At 41.9% G+C, this 13,307-nt stretch overlaps 1 protein-coding gene across 3 annotated transcripts in view; it reads left to right on the plus strand.

Moving 5' to 3' along the window:
- LOC122944730 (probable E3 ubiquitin-protein ligase HERC6) overlaps positions 1 to 13,307 on the plus strand; it is a 115,411-nt gene that overhangs the window by 88,663 nt on the left and 13,441 nt on the right. For all 3 annotated transcript variants that reach the window (XM_044303325.1, XM_044303317.1, XM_044303309.1), the window contains exon 17: positions 7,216 to 7,359. In XM_044303325.1, the coding sequence (XP_044159260.1) occupies positions 7,216 to 7,359 (144 nt within the window). The remainder of the gene's footprint in view (positions 1 to 7,215; positions 7,360 to 13,307) is intronic.

Below are 13,307 nucleotides of genomic sequence, written 5' to 3' on the forward strand. Positions count from 1 at the left end.
GGGAAATCTTTCTCCTCTAGATGTGTCTCCTGGAGGAGCGCTATATCAGCCTGTAGTCTGGCCAGGTGTCGCAATATCATTGATCGTTTCTGGGGGGATCTGAGCCCCTTGACGTTCCATGATATTACTCGCACCATTTGGAAAACCTTGACAGACATGTGGGTCAGTCAGTCTTATAGACAGTGACCTGTGCAGCTAGAGATCTAAGGGAGTTGCCACCAATAAGGCTTAGCCCTGTTCCATCGCTTTGCCGGACATGGGCTTCAACTTCAAAACCCCAGCTAGTGAACATAGCTGAACATAAAGCCAACAGTGGCAAAATTAAGTCAGAATTCCGTGCTTCACTTCTTCCCAACACAACATTAATTAGTGTAGGCATTGAAAAGGTATTTAAGGTAAGTAAGTCCCAAAACTACCGTATTACATCGCCCCCACGTGTACTAATCAGAAATATAACAGGCTAAAATATGTGGTAAAATAAGGTAGAACCCGTGTCTGATCATTATAGATTATAAACCCTGGTTGTTTTCAGAGGGTTGTGGTCGGATGTACTCTGTCACCCGCCAATATAACATTTTTAAACAGCAATTACATTACTTGCCCTCCAGGCGATGTGAAAAGGTCAAGTGTCCTTTCGTGAGTCTTCTTTGTCTCCTGTATTGGTCTCTTTTTTCGGTTCCACCTCTTGGCGATGTTGAAGACGGTGAACGCCTCCGGTCCAGGGCAGGCATTTTGCTGTGCACTCCATCCGCAGATGCTTGAAATGCCTTCTGCTTCTGCTGGGTCTGTGAAGGTGGTGGAGGTCCCATCCGGACGGAATATTTTCAGCGTGGCTGGGTACATCAGAATGAATTTTATGTTTTGATTGTGTAAGGATGTGCATAAGGGGGTGAAAGCCTTCCAGCGTCTGGTCACCTCCACTGAAAAGTCACTGAACAAGAGGAGTTTCTGGTGACGTACCTCTAGGGCTACAGGTTTTGTAGTGTCGCATTAAGTCTGCCTTATCGGCGTAGTCCAGGTATTTTACTATAACTTGTCTGGGCCTAGGCTGCTTCCACTGCCCTGGTTCGGGATTCCGTGCGAGGTTGAGCTGTTTCAGCGGGCCTACCCTATGTGCTCGTTCGACTTTGCAAGGGTGGGGGAGACTCAGTGCTTTTGGAATCTCGCGCTCACATATTGTGTAAATCCTTGACTGGTATGCTTTCGGGCAGGCCCACGATTCGGACATTACTTCGCCTTGAGCGGTTTTCTAAATCATCTACTTTGTCCCAGAGCCGCTTCGGCCATAAGATCTTTTCGTTGGATATGTCGATTTCCACGGTCTGTACTTTGTTGTCGGATATGTCCATGCGCTCGGATATTCCCCATATTCCCCTTGCAAGGCGCTAAAAGAGGCCGACACCGTGGTTGTCAGACTCCTGCAGGTCTGGCAATATGCGGTTTGCTACCTCCAGTGCCAGTTTAACATAGTCTATGTGCAGGGGGTCCTAACCAGTTGCGGAACCAGGAGAGTCTGGAGTGGGATGTGCGAGTATGATTTTCTCCAGCGGCGTGGTTTCTCCCTCCGCCATCTTTGTATTCTGTGTGTCCGCTTTTCCGCCTTAGATCTGCTCCCCATAGTGCTGACAAAACGATCCATAGGACCCTGTAAAATGTTCGCGGGTGATATTGCCCGGCTAGCAGTCAATTCAGCGGGGATTTGCAGTATATACGGGTGAGGGTTGCCAGAGCTCAGCTCACTTGCGGCTTGTCATGTCGGCGCCGGAACCAGAAGCCGGAAGAACTCCTTCTTCTGTTCACAATATAACACCAGAGCATTTTCCTGCAGCTGCACCTTTTCCTAGGCAGCAGTTTGAACTATTGGATGCTTGTAGCAGAATATATTGTTTAGGGATTCTGAGGGACTTACAAGAGTTTTCAGAGACTTTAAGACTGATGACCTATCCTCTGGATAGGTCATCAATCACTGATCGGTGGGGGTCTGACACCCGGGACCCTAGCTGATCAGCTGTGTGAGAAGGCAGCGGTGCTCGTAGTAGAGCCTTCTCACAGCTTTTTCCAGGCCACTGAAGACACGTTCATTAGTCACTTTACCTAGGCACAGCTCAGCCTTATAGACGTAAATGAGGCTGAGCGCCATACCAAGCACAGCTACTATACAATGTACGGAGCTGTGCTTCGTGAGCATGGAGAAGGCTGCGGTGTTCACAGGAACGCTGATGCCGTCTCGACTGCAGTCCCAGGTGTCACACCCCCTCCAATAAGATACTCACGAGCTATCCAGAGGATAGGTCATGGGTATTAAAGTCTTGGAAAACCCGTTTAAAGGGAATCTGTCACCATGAGAAACTTACCATTGAAGCTACTGTAATGGCAGGATATTTTAAAAGATACAGGGAGGATTTACGAATCAAAATGAACCAGAATTCTGGCTTAATATGCAAAAAAAAAACTGGTGTACATGCCTTACAACACTTTTGTGTTTTAAACACTTTTTTTTCCAACACACCAATAGTGTTGCAGGTGGATGGTGACAACAACACTAGGGGAGGTAGTGCAATCTTCACTTATTTACTGAATAACAGTATGATACAACAAATAGAGTATTCTGGAATATCTCTTAAACTTCTATATGTGACTAGTCTCTAGAAACAATATTCAGTTACCAGGGACAACCACAGCAATGTAAAGCAGTCAATATTCTTCTATAGGTTACATTTCAACAGTCCTCACACCAAGTGCAAAGACAACCAGTTGAATGATTTGGACTCTAGTTTCAATCCAGTGCTTGTACTGATATAATGCTGCTTCCTTTACAATCCACTTTTCTGTTATGGGGCTGGTACACAGGTTGTAGTATGGCACTATAATATGACTTCAGCTTGTGCATCGACTGGGTGATAGGGGTGCGCATGACTATGTGTGGCCAGATAGGTGTAGTAGTTGTACTCACGGCTTTTTGAAGCTCCTTGGGCTGGCGTGCAATGATGGGAACGGGCGCACCGGTTCTTCCCTTCATGGCACACTCTGGTTCTCAGGATCCTCCCGCCTAATTGTTGAGGTGCCCTAGATATTGTCGGTTTTACGGTGCAAGGCAGGGTCCTGATTGTCGTAACGCCGGCACCTTGTGGTGCAAATGTAGTGTAGAAATCATGAGTCCAAGTTAACAACAAATGATTCTTTACTGAAGATTCAAGTTCAGGTACATTAATCACAGGTTAAGCATGCATGAACTAGCAGATGTTTCACAAGTATGATCTCCAAAGAATTTACAGTTCTCACAGCTGTGATCTGAGTTAACAGTCAGTTGTGTCTTGGGAGTACTTTTTCTAATACTGTACTTCTCTAGCTGACTTATACACACAAGTTCCAGGCACGGGGTATACAGTCGTGGCCAAAAGTTTTGAGAATGACACAAATATTAGTTTTCACAAAGTTTGCTGCTAAACTGCTTTTAGATCTTTGTTTCAGTTGTTTCTGTGATGTAGTGAAATATAATTACACGCACTTCATACGTTTTTTGGGAGAGAAGTGGCTTCTTTGCTGCCCTTCTTGACACCAGGCCATCTTCCAAAAGTCTTCACCTCACTGCACGTGTAGATGCGCTCACACCTGCCTGCTGCCATTCCTGAGCAAGCTCTGCACTGGTGGCACTCCGATCCCGCAGCTGAATCCTCTTTAGGAGACCATCCTGGCACTTGTTGTCTCTTGGGAGTACTTTTTCTAATACTGTACTTCTCTAGCTGACTTATACACACAAGCTTCCAGGCACGGGGTATACAGTCGTGGCCAAAAGTTTTGAGAATGACTCAAATATTAGTTTTCACAAAGTTTGCTGCTAAACTGCTTTTAGATCTTTGTTTCAGTTGTTTCTGTGATGTAGTGAAATATAATTACACGCACTTCATACGTTTCAAAGGCTTTTATCGACAATTACATGATATTTATGCAAAGAGTCAGTATTTGCAGTGTTGGTCCTTCTTTTTCAGGACCTCTGCAATTCGACTGGGCATGCTCTCAATCAACTTCTGGGCCAGTTCCTGACTGATAGCAACCCATTCTTTCATAATCACTTCTTGGAGTTTGTCAGAATTAGTGGGTTTTTGTTTGTCCACCCGCCTTTTGAGGATGGACCACAAGTTCTCAATGGGATTAAGATCTGGGAGTTTCCAGGCCATGGACCCAAAATGTCAACGTTTTGGTCCCCGAGCCACTTAGTTACCACTTTTGCCTTATGGCACGGTGCTCCATCGTGCTGGAAAATGCATTGTTCTTCACCAAACTGTTGTTGGATTGTTGGAAGAAGTTGCTGTTGGAGGGTGTTTTGGTACCATTCTTTATTCATGGCTGTGTTTTTTGGGCAAAATTGTGAGTGAGCCCACTCCCTTGGATGAGAAGCAACCCCACACATGAATGGTCTCAGGATGCTTTACTATTGGCATGACACAGGACTAATGGTAGCGCTCACCTTTTCTTCTCCGGACAAGCCTTTTTCCTGATGCCCCAAACAATCGGAAAGAGCCTTCATCGGAGAATATGACTTTGCCCCAATCCTACGCAGTCCATTCACCATATTTTCTGCAGAAGATCAATCTGTCCCTGATGTTTTTTTTGCAGAGAAGTGGCTTCTTTGCTGCCCTTCTTGACACCAGGCCATCTTCCAAAAGTCTTCACCTCACTGCGCGTGCAGATGCGCTCACACCTGCCTGCTGCCATTCCTGAGCAAGCTGGTGGCACTGGTGGCACTCCGATCCCGCGGCTGAATCCTCTTTAGGAGACCATCCTGGCACTTGCTGGACTTTCTTGGACGCCCTGAAGCCTTCTTAACAAGAATTGAACCTCTTTCCTTGAAGTTCTTGATGATCCTATAAATTGTTGATTGAGGTGCAATCTTAGTAGCCACAATATCCTTGCCTGTGAAGCCATTTTTATGCAACGCAATGATGCGACGCTGCACGCGTTTCTTTACAGGTCACCATGGTTAACAATGGAAGAACAATGATTTCAAGCATCACCCTCCTTTTAACAGGTCAAGTCTGCCATTTTAACCCAATCAGCCTGACATAATGATCTCCAGCCTTGTGCTCGTCAACATTCTCACCTGAGTTAACAAGACGAATACTGAAATGATCTCAGCAGGTCCTTTAATGACAGCAATGAAATGCAGTGGAAAGTTTTTTTGGGGATTAAGTTAATTTTAATGGCAAAGAAGGACTATGCAATTCATCTGATCACTCTTCATAACATTCTGGAGTATATGCAAATTGCTATTATAAAAACTTAAGCAGCAACTTTTCCAATTTCCAATATTTATGTAATTCTCAAAACTTTTGGCCACAACTGTACATTTTACTTTAGGCAACTCACAGGGCAGTTCTAATGGCAGGCAAACTCTTCCGCTCCAATTTTTTTAGCAGGTTGTATTTACAGTACGCTTCCACAAATTCCACCTTAGGGCTCATTCACAAGAATGTATGAAGCCCGTGCTGTGGACCGCAAATTGCTATCCGCAAATGCGGTCTGCAAGACGGCAATGGGCATCACGCGTTCGTGTGAACGAGCCCTTAGGATGTGGAGATTCTCACAATGGGCCAAACTGTAATTTGGTATGCTCAGGCACCAGTGGTACCTACTGACTAAGGCCTCTTCCACACGACCGTATGGATTTTGTGGTCCGCCAAAAACGGATCCGCAAAAAATACGAAATGACATCCGTGTGCATTCCGTATTTTGCGGAACGGAACAGCTGGCCCTTCATAGAACAGTACTATCCTTGTCCGTAATGCAGACAATAATAGGACATGTTCTATTTTTTTGTGGACTGGAAATACGGACATACGGAAACGGAATGCACACGGAGTACCTTCCGTTTTTTTTTGCAGACCCATTGAATTGAATGGTTCCACATACGGTCCGCAAAAAAATCGGAACGGACACGGAAAAGAAAATATGTTTGTTTGCAAGAGGCCTAACACAGTACTTAAACACTGTGACAGGCCCTTCACGCATGGTGAGTGCAGCTCCGCTGGGTGTTCAGCACCCAACAAGGGGCCTGAACTACAGGGTAAAGGGCATAGCCTGCCAGAAATGAAGTTGCAACAACAAATCCACCAAAATTGTGGAGTAAAGTAAACCAACTAATAGGTGGTATAAACAGACTAGACAGTCCAAACATAAGCCAAATGTATCATCCAGCATCAGTCCACGGACAAATCTGGTACTTTTTAGACTGTCTAGTTTAAGTTTACATTGTCTAAAAATTAGACAGGATTAGTCAATCTGTTCCAATGATTCAAATATGTTATTTTTACCTTTCTACTCACTTGAATTCTTGCGCAGTAAACTTGCAAAAGTCCCCTGCAGTGAAGCACTTATGAGTCCTCCTCATTATGTTGCAGAGCATAGGAGTTGTAATCAGTATTCCATGCATTTCCTTTAATAAAAATGATAACAATAGAAAAAAGGCGTTTTCCGAGATTTTGATATTGATGATCTACAGTATGCTCAGGATAGGTTGTCACTATCTGATCGGTGGGGGTCTGACACAAGGGACCCCCGACAATCAGCTGTTTGAGAAGGCACCAGCACTTGCAGTAGTGCCACAGCCTTCTCAAGCTTTTCCTAGGCCGTGTGACAACGGTTACATAGAATAGGCGCAGCTCAGCCCCATTAAAGTGAATGGGGCTGAGCGCGATACCTAGCAGAGCTGCTGTACAATGTACGGCGCTGTACTTGTTAATAATGGAGAAGCCTCGACGCTCACTGGATCACCGTTACCTTCACAAACAGCTGATCGGCGGGGTCCCGGGTGTTGGACCCCATCAATCAGTTGTGCTCCCTACTGATGACCTATCCAGGCATCCAGAGGTATAAAAATCTTGGAAAACCCCTTTAAGATGCCTTTCAATATGATTTTTTTTCCCCTGCGGACTGTAAATAACGTTGTTTTAACTGAGCACCAACTCTACACTGCATAGTAGTAAAGCAATTCAGTATGTGAAGAGCTAAAAGTAATTAGCTGATTTGTACATCCAGCATATGAGTACATAAGTGTTCTATCTCTAAAGGTAAGAATCTGTTCTCTCAGGATGTGTCAGGGTTATATTTTATGTGGACTATACAGTAGGTTGGACAGGGGTATAACAGAACACAGAAAACCTAAAGTTCTTTTAGTACACATTAACAAAATGTTATCATATGTACATTCTCCTCAAGGTGGAATTTCACGGTGAACCTACAACTGATCCCCTAGCAAACATGGCAGAGTTCTTCCTTTTAGTGGCTGAAAAGATGGTACAGCCTGACTATGGTCTGTTCACTTGTACTGATCCACTACTACCAGTGTGGTTTCCGAGTCATGTAAGTTTTAAAAAAAAAATGTAGTAAAAAAACCTAGTAAATTTTAATTGCAATGTTATTATTCATGGATACTTATCACACTTTTGTCAATTATTTTGGTCAGAAACAGCGCAACACTGGTCCATGGGTTCTGTCTGGTATTGCATTTAACCACTTTCCTACCGCCGCACGACTTTCTACGTCGATGTAGTAGGCTCTTATCTGTAACCCGACGTATAAAAGCTTCGGGTTACATTGTGATCTGCCGGCGGCATGTGCCGTCGCAGATTGCTGTGACTGTACTGTCATTAGACAGCTGCGGTCACAGGGAGAAATCCGGAAGCCAGCTGGAGCAGTCTGGCTGTAATACACTCTTGTAAAAAAATTAACCCGTTCGCTACCACCAGCGATATGTAAACATGGTGCCCGCTTACTCGTGCAAACAGCAGTTTCAAACAGCAGAGATCTGCGGCTAATTACCATGTCTGGCAATAATGCCGATCGTAGTAATTAAATGCACAAAAACCTACCGACCGATGCCCCGTGCAGCCAATGTGTGCATCGGTAGTTGCGCTGAACACTGTAAGTCTGGGATAAGAAATTAGCAATTTCTAGTGTATATCTAATTTTAAAAATCCCTGATAGAACAAAATAAAAAAACATTATTTATAGGCTCATATATGAGCTTCAAAATCATCACAAAAAAAAATATATATAAAAGTTTAACTCACCCCCCCCTTTCCGTATAATAAAAAAAAAAAACCTAAATGACAATAAATAAAAACATCATGGGTATCATCGCAACTGAAAACGCCATACTATTAAAATACTAAAAAAAATCAAATACGGCGAATGGCGTAACTGAAAAAAGCGTAAAAATGTCTGATTTGCCATTTTTTCATTGCTTCTCGTACCCCAAAAAATTGAATAAAATGTGATCAAAAAGTCACGCACACTTCAAAATAGAATAAAAAAAAACCTAAAGATTGTCCCGTAAAAAAATGAGCCCTAATCAGCTCAGTAGACATAAGTGTAAAAAAGTTATGGGGGTCAGAATATGGTGATGTGAAATTATTATTTTTTTATCAAAGTTTACATTTATTTTTACACTATTTAGACATAAATAACCTATACATATGGGGTATCGTTGTAATCGTACTTACCCATATTATAAAGGGCATGGGTCAGTTTTGCCATAAACAAAACTCTGTGGGAGCAAAACCCATAAAATGGTGGAAGAATTGCGTTTTTTTTCCAATTCCATCCTATTTGGAATTTTTTTACCGCTTCCCACTACATTTTATGCCATAATTAATGGTGGCATTAGAAAGTACAAATTGTCCTGCAAAAAAATAAGCCCTCATACAGCTATGTGACCGGAAATATAAAAAAAAGTTATGGCTCAAGGAAAATAGGGAAGAAAAATGAAAACGCATAAACGAAAAAACCTCCGGTATCCTAACGGTTAAAAAATTACTACAAAATAAAAAATTTAAAAGATATAGCAATAGTTACTAGTATTAGCAATAGTAATTAGACTATGTTCAGACCCATACAAATATCCTGCCCCTTTTCATTCATAAAAAATTAAATAAAAAATATTTATTTATTATTATTATTGGAATTTGTATGTGTAAAATATACAAACATACACACATTTGTTTATTTTAAAAAATCTAAATTTGTTTTAGCCATATTTTGTATAGCAGGTTTTTTTCTGCGTAAAATATATAAGCGCAAAAAAAATAAAAATTAAAACGTCCAAAATTTACCCAAGATGAAAACCTTAGGTAAATAACAAAATCCAAAATGCGCTCCAGTCTTTTGAAGTCTTGTGGCAGGCCCAGCCAGCAGATAAATTACATAAATAGTGCTTATTTTCAGGGTACAATAGTACAGTGTAAGGCATCGCTCTCTCTCACAGGGGGCGCAATCACAGACTTCTCCTCTGACAACGGGGTTCAAGTCTAAATAGTGCTTTATTTTGGCTCTTCAGCACCTGCACAAAACAAAAGCATAAACAAAATAAACACCTGCCCATCCAGGCCCTAGCTAATACAGAGGTCGTCTCTACCTCACCTATAGAGCTCAGTCCACAAAACAGGGTATTAGATCCGGCTTTCCTTAGCCTCGTGGCCCCTCACCCTCCTGGCTGTGACCACTGACCACACAGAGCCTCTGTAGGCTTTAGTTTCCAAGTCCCACTGGACTCCGTACATATTGTTTCTGACAGGGGCATTGTAGGAGATATATAACATCCGTGGAGTTGCAGGTTAAACCTTTCTTAATATCTAAACTGAATGTATTTTTTGTGTAGAGTACACTTTCATTGTTATTTTGGGGAAAGAAGTGATCCTACAATTTGAACATCGTCCACACGTGTGGAACCCTTACAACGTCAGCCAATTCTGTCTATTAGTAACTCTCTCATTCCTAACCGACGGAGCTACTTTTAGACCCAGATTAGGGACCTTAGTGTATGTAATTTGTGGGGTATTTGTCAGTTCTGGTCCAATGATTTTATCATTGTGTAGGTGATGCCAATACCTTTAAATGATCCTCCCTACTACTCTGAAGATAAGTTAAATGTAAGGCAGCTCTTCAGTCTTCTAAATTGACTCGTAGGAATGTTTGTCAGCCATCTGGGGAGATAGCAACTGGAAAAGCTAATTAAAGGGAACCTGTCACCGGGATTTTGTGTATAGAGCTGAGGACATGGGTTGCTAGATGGCCGCTAGCACATCTGCAATACCTAGTCCCCATAGCTCTGTGTGTTTTTATTGTGTAAAAAAAACGATTTGATACATATGCAAATTAACCGGAGATGAGTCCTGTCCCTGACATACAGGACTCATCTCAGGTTAATTTGCATATGTATCAAATTGTTGTTTTTACACAATAAAAGCACACAGAGCTATGGGGACTGGGTATTGCAGATGTGCTAGCGGCCATCTAGCAACCCATGTCCTCAGCTCTATACACGAAATCCTGGTGACAGGTTCCCTTTAAACTATTTTTAGTTACTGGCTTGAGGTGAGTACTGCACATACAGTACAGACCAAAAGTTTGGACACACCTTCTCATTCAAAGAGTTTTCTTTATTTTCATGACTATGAAAATTGTAGATTCACACTGAAGGCATCAAAACTATGAATTAACACATGTGGAATTATATACATAACAAAAAAAGTGTGAAACAACTGAAAATATGTCATATTCTAGGTTCTTCAAAGTAGCCACCTTTTGCTTTGATTACTGCTTTGCACAATCTTGGCATTCTCTTGATGAGCTTCAAGAGGTAGTCACCTGAAATAGTCTTCCAACAGTCTTGAAGGAGTTCCCAGAGATGCTTAGCACTTGTTGGCCCTTTTGCCTTCACTCTGCGGTCCAGCTCACCCCAAACCATCTCAATTGGGTTCAGGTCCAGTGACTGTGGAGGCCAGGTCATCTGGCGCAGCACCCCATCACTCTCCTTCATGGTGAAATAGCCCTTACACAGCCTGGAGGTGTGTTTGGGGTCATTGTCCTGTTGAAAAATAAATGATGGTCCAACTAAACGCAAACTGGATGGAATAGCATGCCGCTGCAAGATGCTGTGGTAGCCATGCTGGTTCAGTATGCCTTCAATTTTGAATAAATCCCCAACAGTGTCACCAGCAAAGCACCTTCACACCATCATACCTACTCCTCAATGCTTCACGGTGGGAACCAGGCATGTAGAGTCCATCCGTTCACCTTTTCTGCGTCGCACAAAGACACGGTGGTTGGAACCAAAGATCTCAAATTTGGACTCATCAGACCAAAGCACAGATTTCCACTGGTCTAATGTCCATTCCTTGTGTTCTTTAGCCCAAACAAGTCTCTTCTGCTTGTTTCCTGTCCTTAACAGTGGTTTCCTAGTAGATATTCTACCATGAAGGCCTGATTCACACAGTCTCCTCTTAACAGTTGTTCTAGAGATGTGTCTGCTGCTAGAACTCTGTGTGGCATTGACCTGGTCTCTAATCTGAGCTGCTGTTAACCTGCGATTTCTGAGGCTGGTGACTCAGATGAACTTATCCTCCGCAGCAGAGGTGACTCTTGGTCTTCCTTTCCTGGGGCGGTCCACATGTGAGCCAGTTTCTTTGTAGTGCTTGATGGTTTTTGTGACTGCACTTGGGGACACTTTCAAAGTTTTCCCAATTTTTCAGACTTTCTTAAAGTAATGATGGCCACTCGTTTTTCTTTACTTAGCTGCTTTTTTCTTGCCATAATACAAATTCTAACAGTCTATTCAGTAGGACTATCAGCTGTGTATCCACCTGACTTCTCCACAACGCAACTGATGGTCCCAACCCCATTTATAAGGCAAGAAATCCCACTTATTAAACCTGACAGGGCACACCTGTGAAGTGAAAACCATTTCAGGTGACTACCTCTTGAAGCTCATCAAGAGAATGCCAAGAGTGTGCAAAGCAGTAATCAAAGCAAAAGGTGGCTACTTTGAAGAACCTAGAATATGACATATTTTCAGTTGTTTCACACTTTTTTGTTATGTATATAATTCCACATGTGTTAATTCATAGTTTTGATGCCTTCAGTGTGAATCTACAATTTTCATAGTCATGAAAATAAAGAAAACTCTTTGAATGAGAAGGTGTGTCCAAACTTTTGGTCTGTACTGTAAGTCTATGATCATCTATCATGATATTTAAATCTAGAAACTGTATGTTTGTTTTACTTATATCAGAGGTAAATCTAAGATTTCTATCGTTGATATTAATATCTTGTAAAAAAATATTAAAATATTCCGCAGTATCCTCCCAGATAAATATAATGTCGTCTATGTATCGACGTCACAGCACCAGATCCGCCCCCCAGCCTAGATTGAATGATGTCCGCCTCCCATTGCGCTATAAAGAGGTTATCATAGCTGGGGTCGAATCTGGTGCCTATGGCCGTCCTTTTTTGTTGCACATAATACTCCCTATCAAAAACATATAAATTGTGGGTCAATATATATCTCACTCCTTCAATCAAGAAGGAGATCTGGTCCTCTTTTAATGCACTGTTTGTAATCAGTTGTTTATGGAGGGCTTCCAGACCTAATGTATGGTCTATTATTGTGTAAAGTGAACTTACATCTAAGGTACCTAGAATCCATTGATCCTTCCAATTTAATTGTTCCAATGTTTTGACTATATGACTATATCGGTAGTGTTCTTAATATATGACGGTATTGTCTTGACTACGGGTTGCAGTAATTTGTCAATATATTGGACCAAGTTAGAAGAAATAGACTCTATACCCGATACAATGCGTCTTCCCGGTGGCATATTTAAATCCTTATGTATTTTGGGGATGCAGTAAAATATTGGTACCCGTTTTTGTGTGTCGGTAATGAATCTAGCCTCTTGTTCTAAAAGAAAGACTGCATCTGTATTTTTACAGTATTCTTTGAGCTGTTTAAAGTAGTCCTCAGTGGGATCCCGTCTAATTTTTCTATATGTAGTTTCATCATTAAGTTGTCTCTTACATTACCGTGTGTAATCCTCAGTGTTTAGGATCACTAAATGTTTTGTCTTGAAACCTTTTGTAATAGTTAGAAAAAAAAATGCTAAGAAAGGAAAAATATATTTTTTTCATAATTTTTACAGTTTTTCCTTAATTATTTTTTCTTTTTTAAATATTATATCCATCATCTACTGGCACAAAAAAAGGTCTAAGGTCTCCTAAGAAAAATAATACCAAATATATGTAGGCTGGTTCAGAAATTAATCAGTTATTTGCAGTTCGATAGACGCATTGCTACAACTGGAAAACTGGCCTGGTAAGGAAGTGGATAAACACTCCGGTAATTAAGTGGTTAAAGAGGTTTTGCAGGACATATATGAAGAGGAGGTGGCGCTCCATGTGAGTTTCGCCTCCTCTACATTACACTGCTCGTCTTCTTGGAAATTTTGTCAGTGCAGGGTAATGACAAGTACTGG

This window comes from Bufo gargarizans, chromosome 1 (genome assembly GCF_014858855.1).
Source record: "Bufo gargarizans isolate SCDJY-AF-19 chromosome 1, ASM1485885v1, whole genome shotgun sequence".
NCBI classification, from domain to species: domain Eukaryota; kingdom Metazoa; phylum Chordata; class Amphibia; order Anura; family Bufonidae; genus Bufo; species Bufo gargarizans.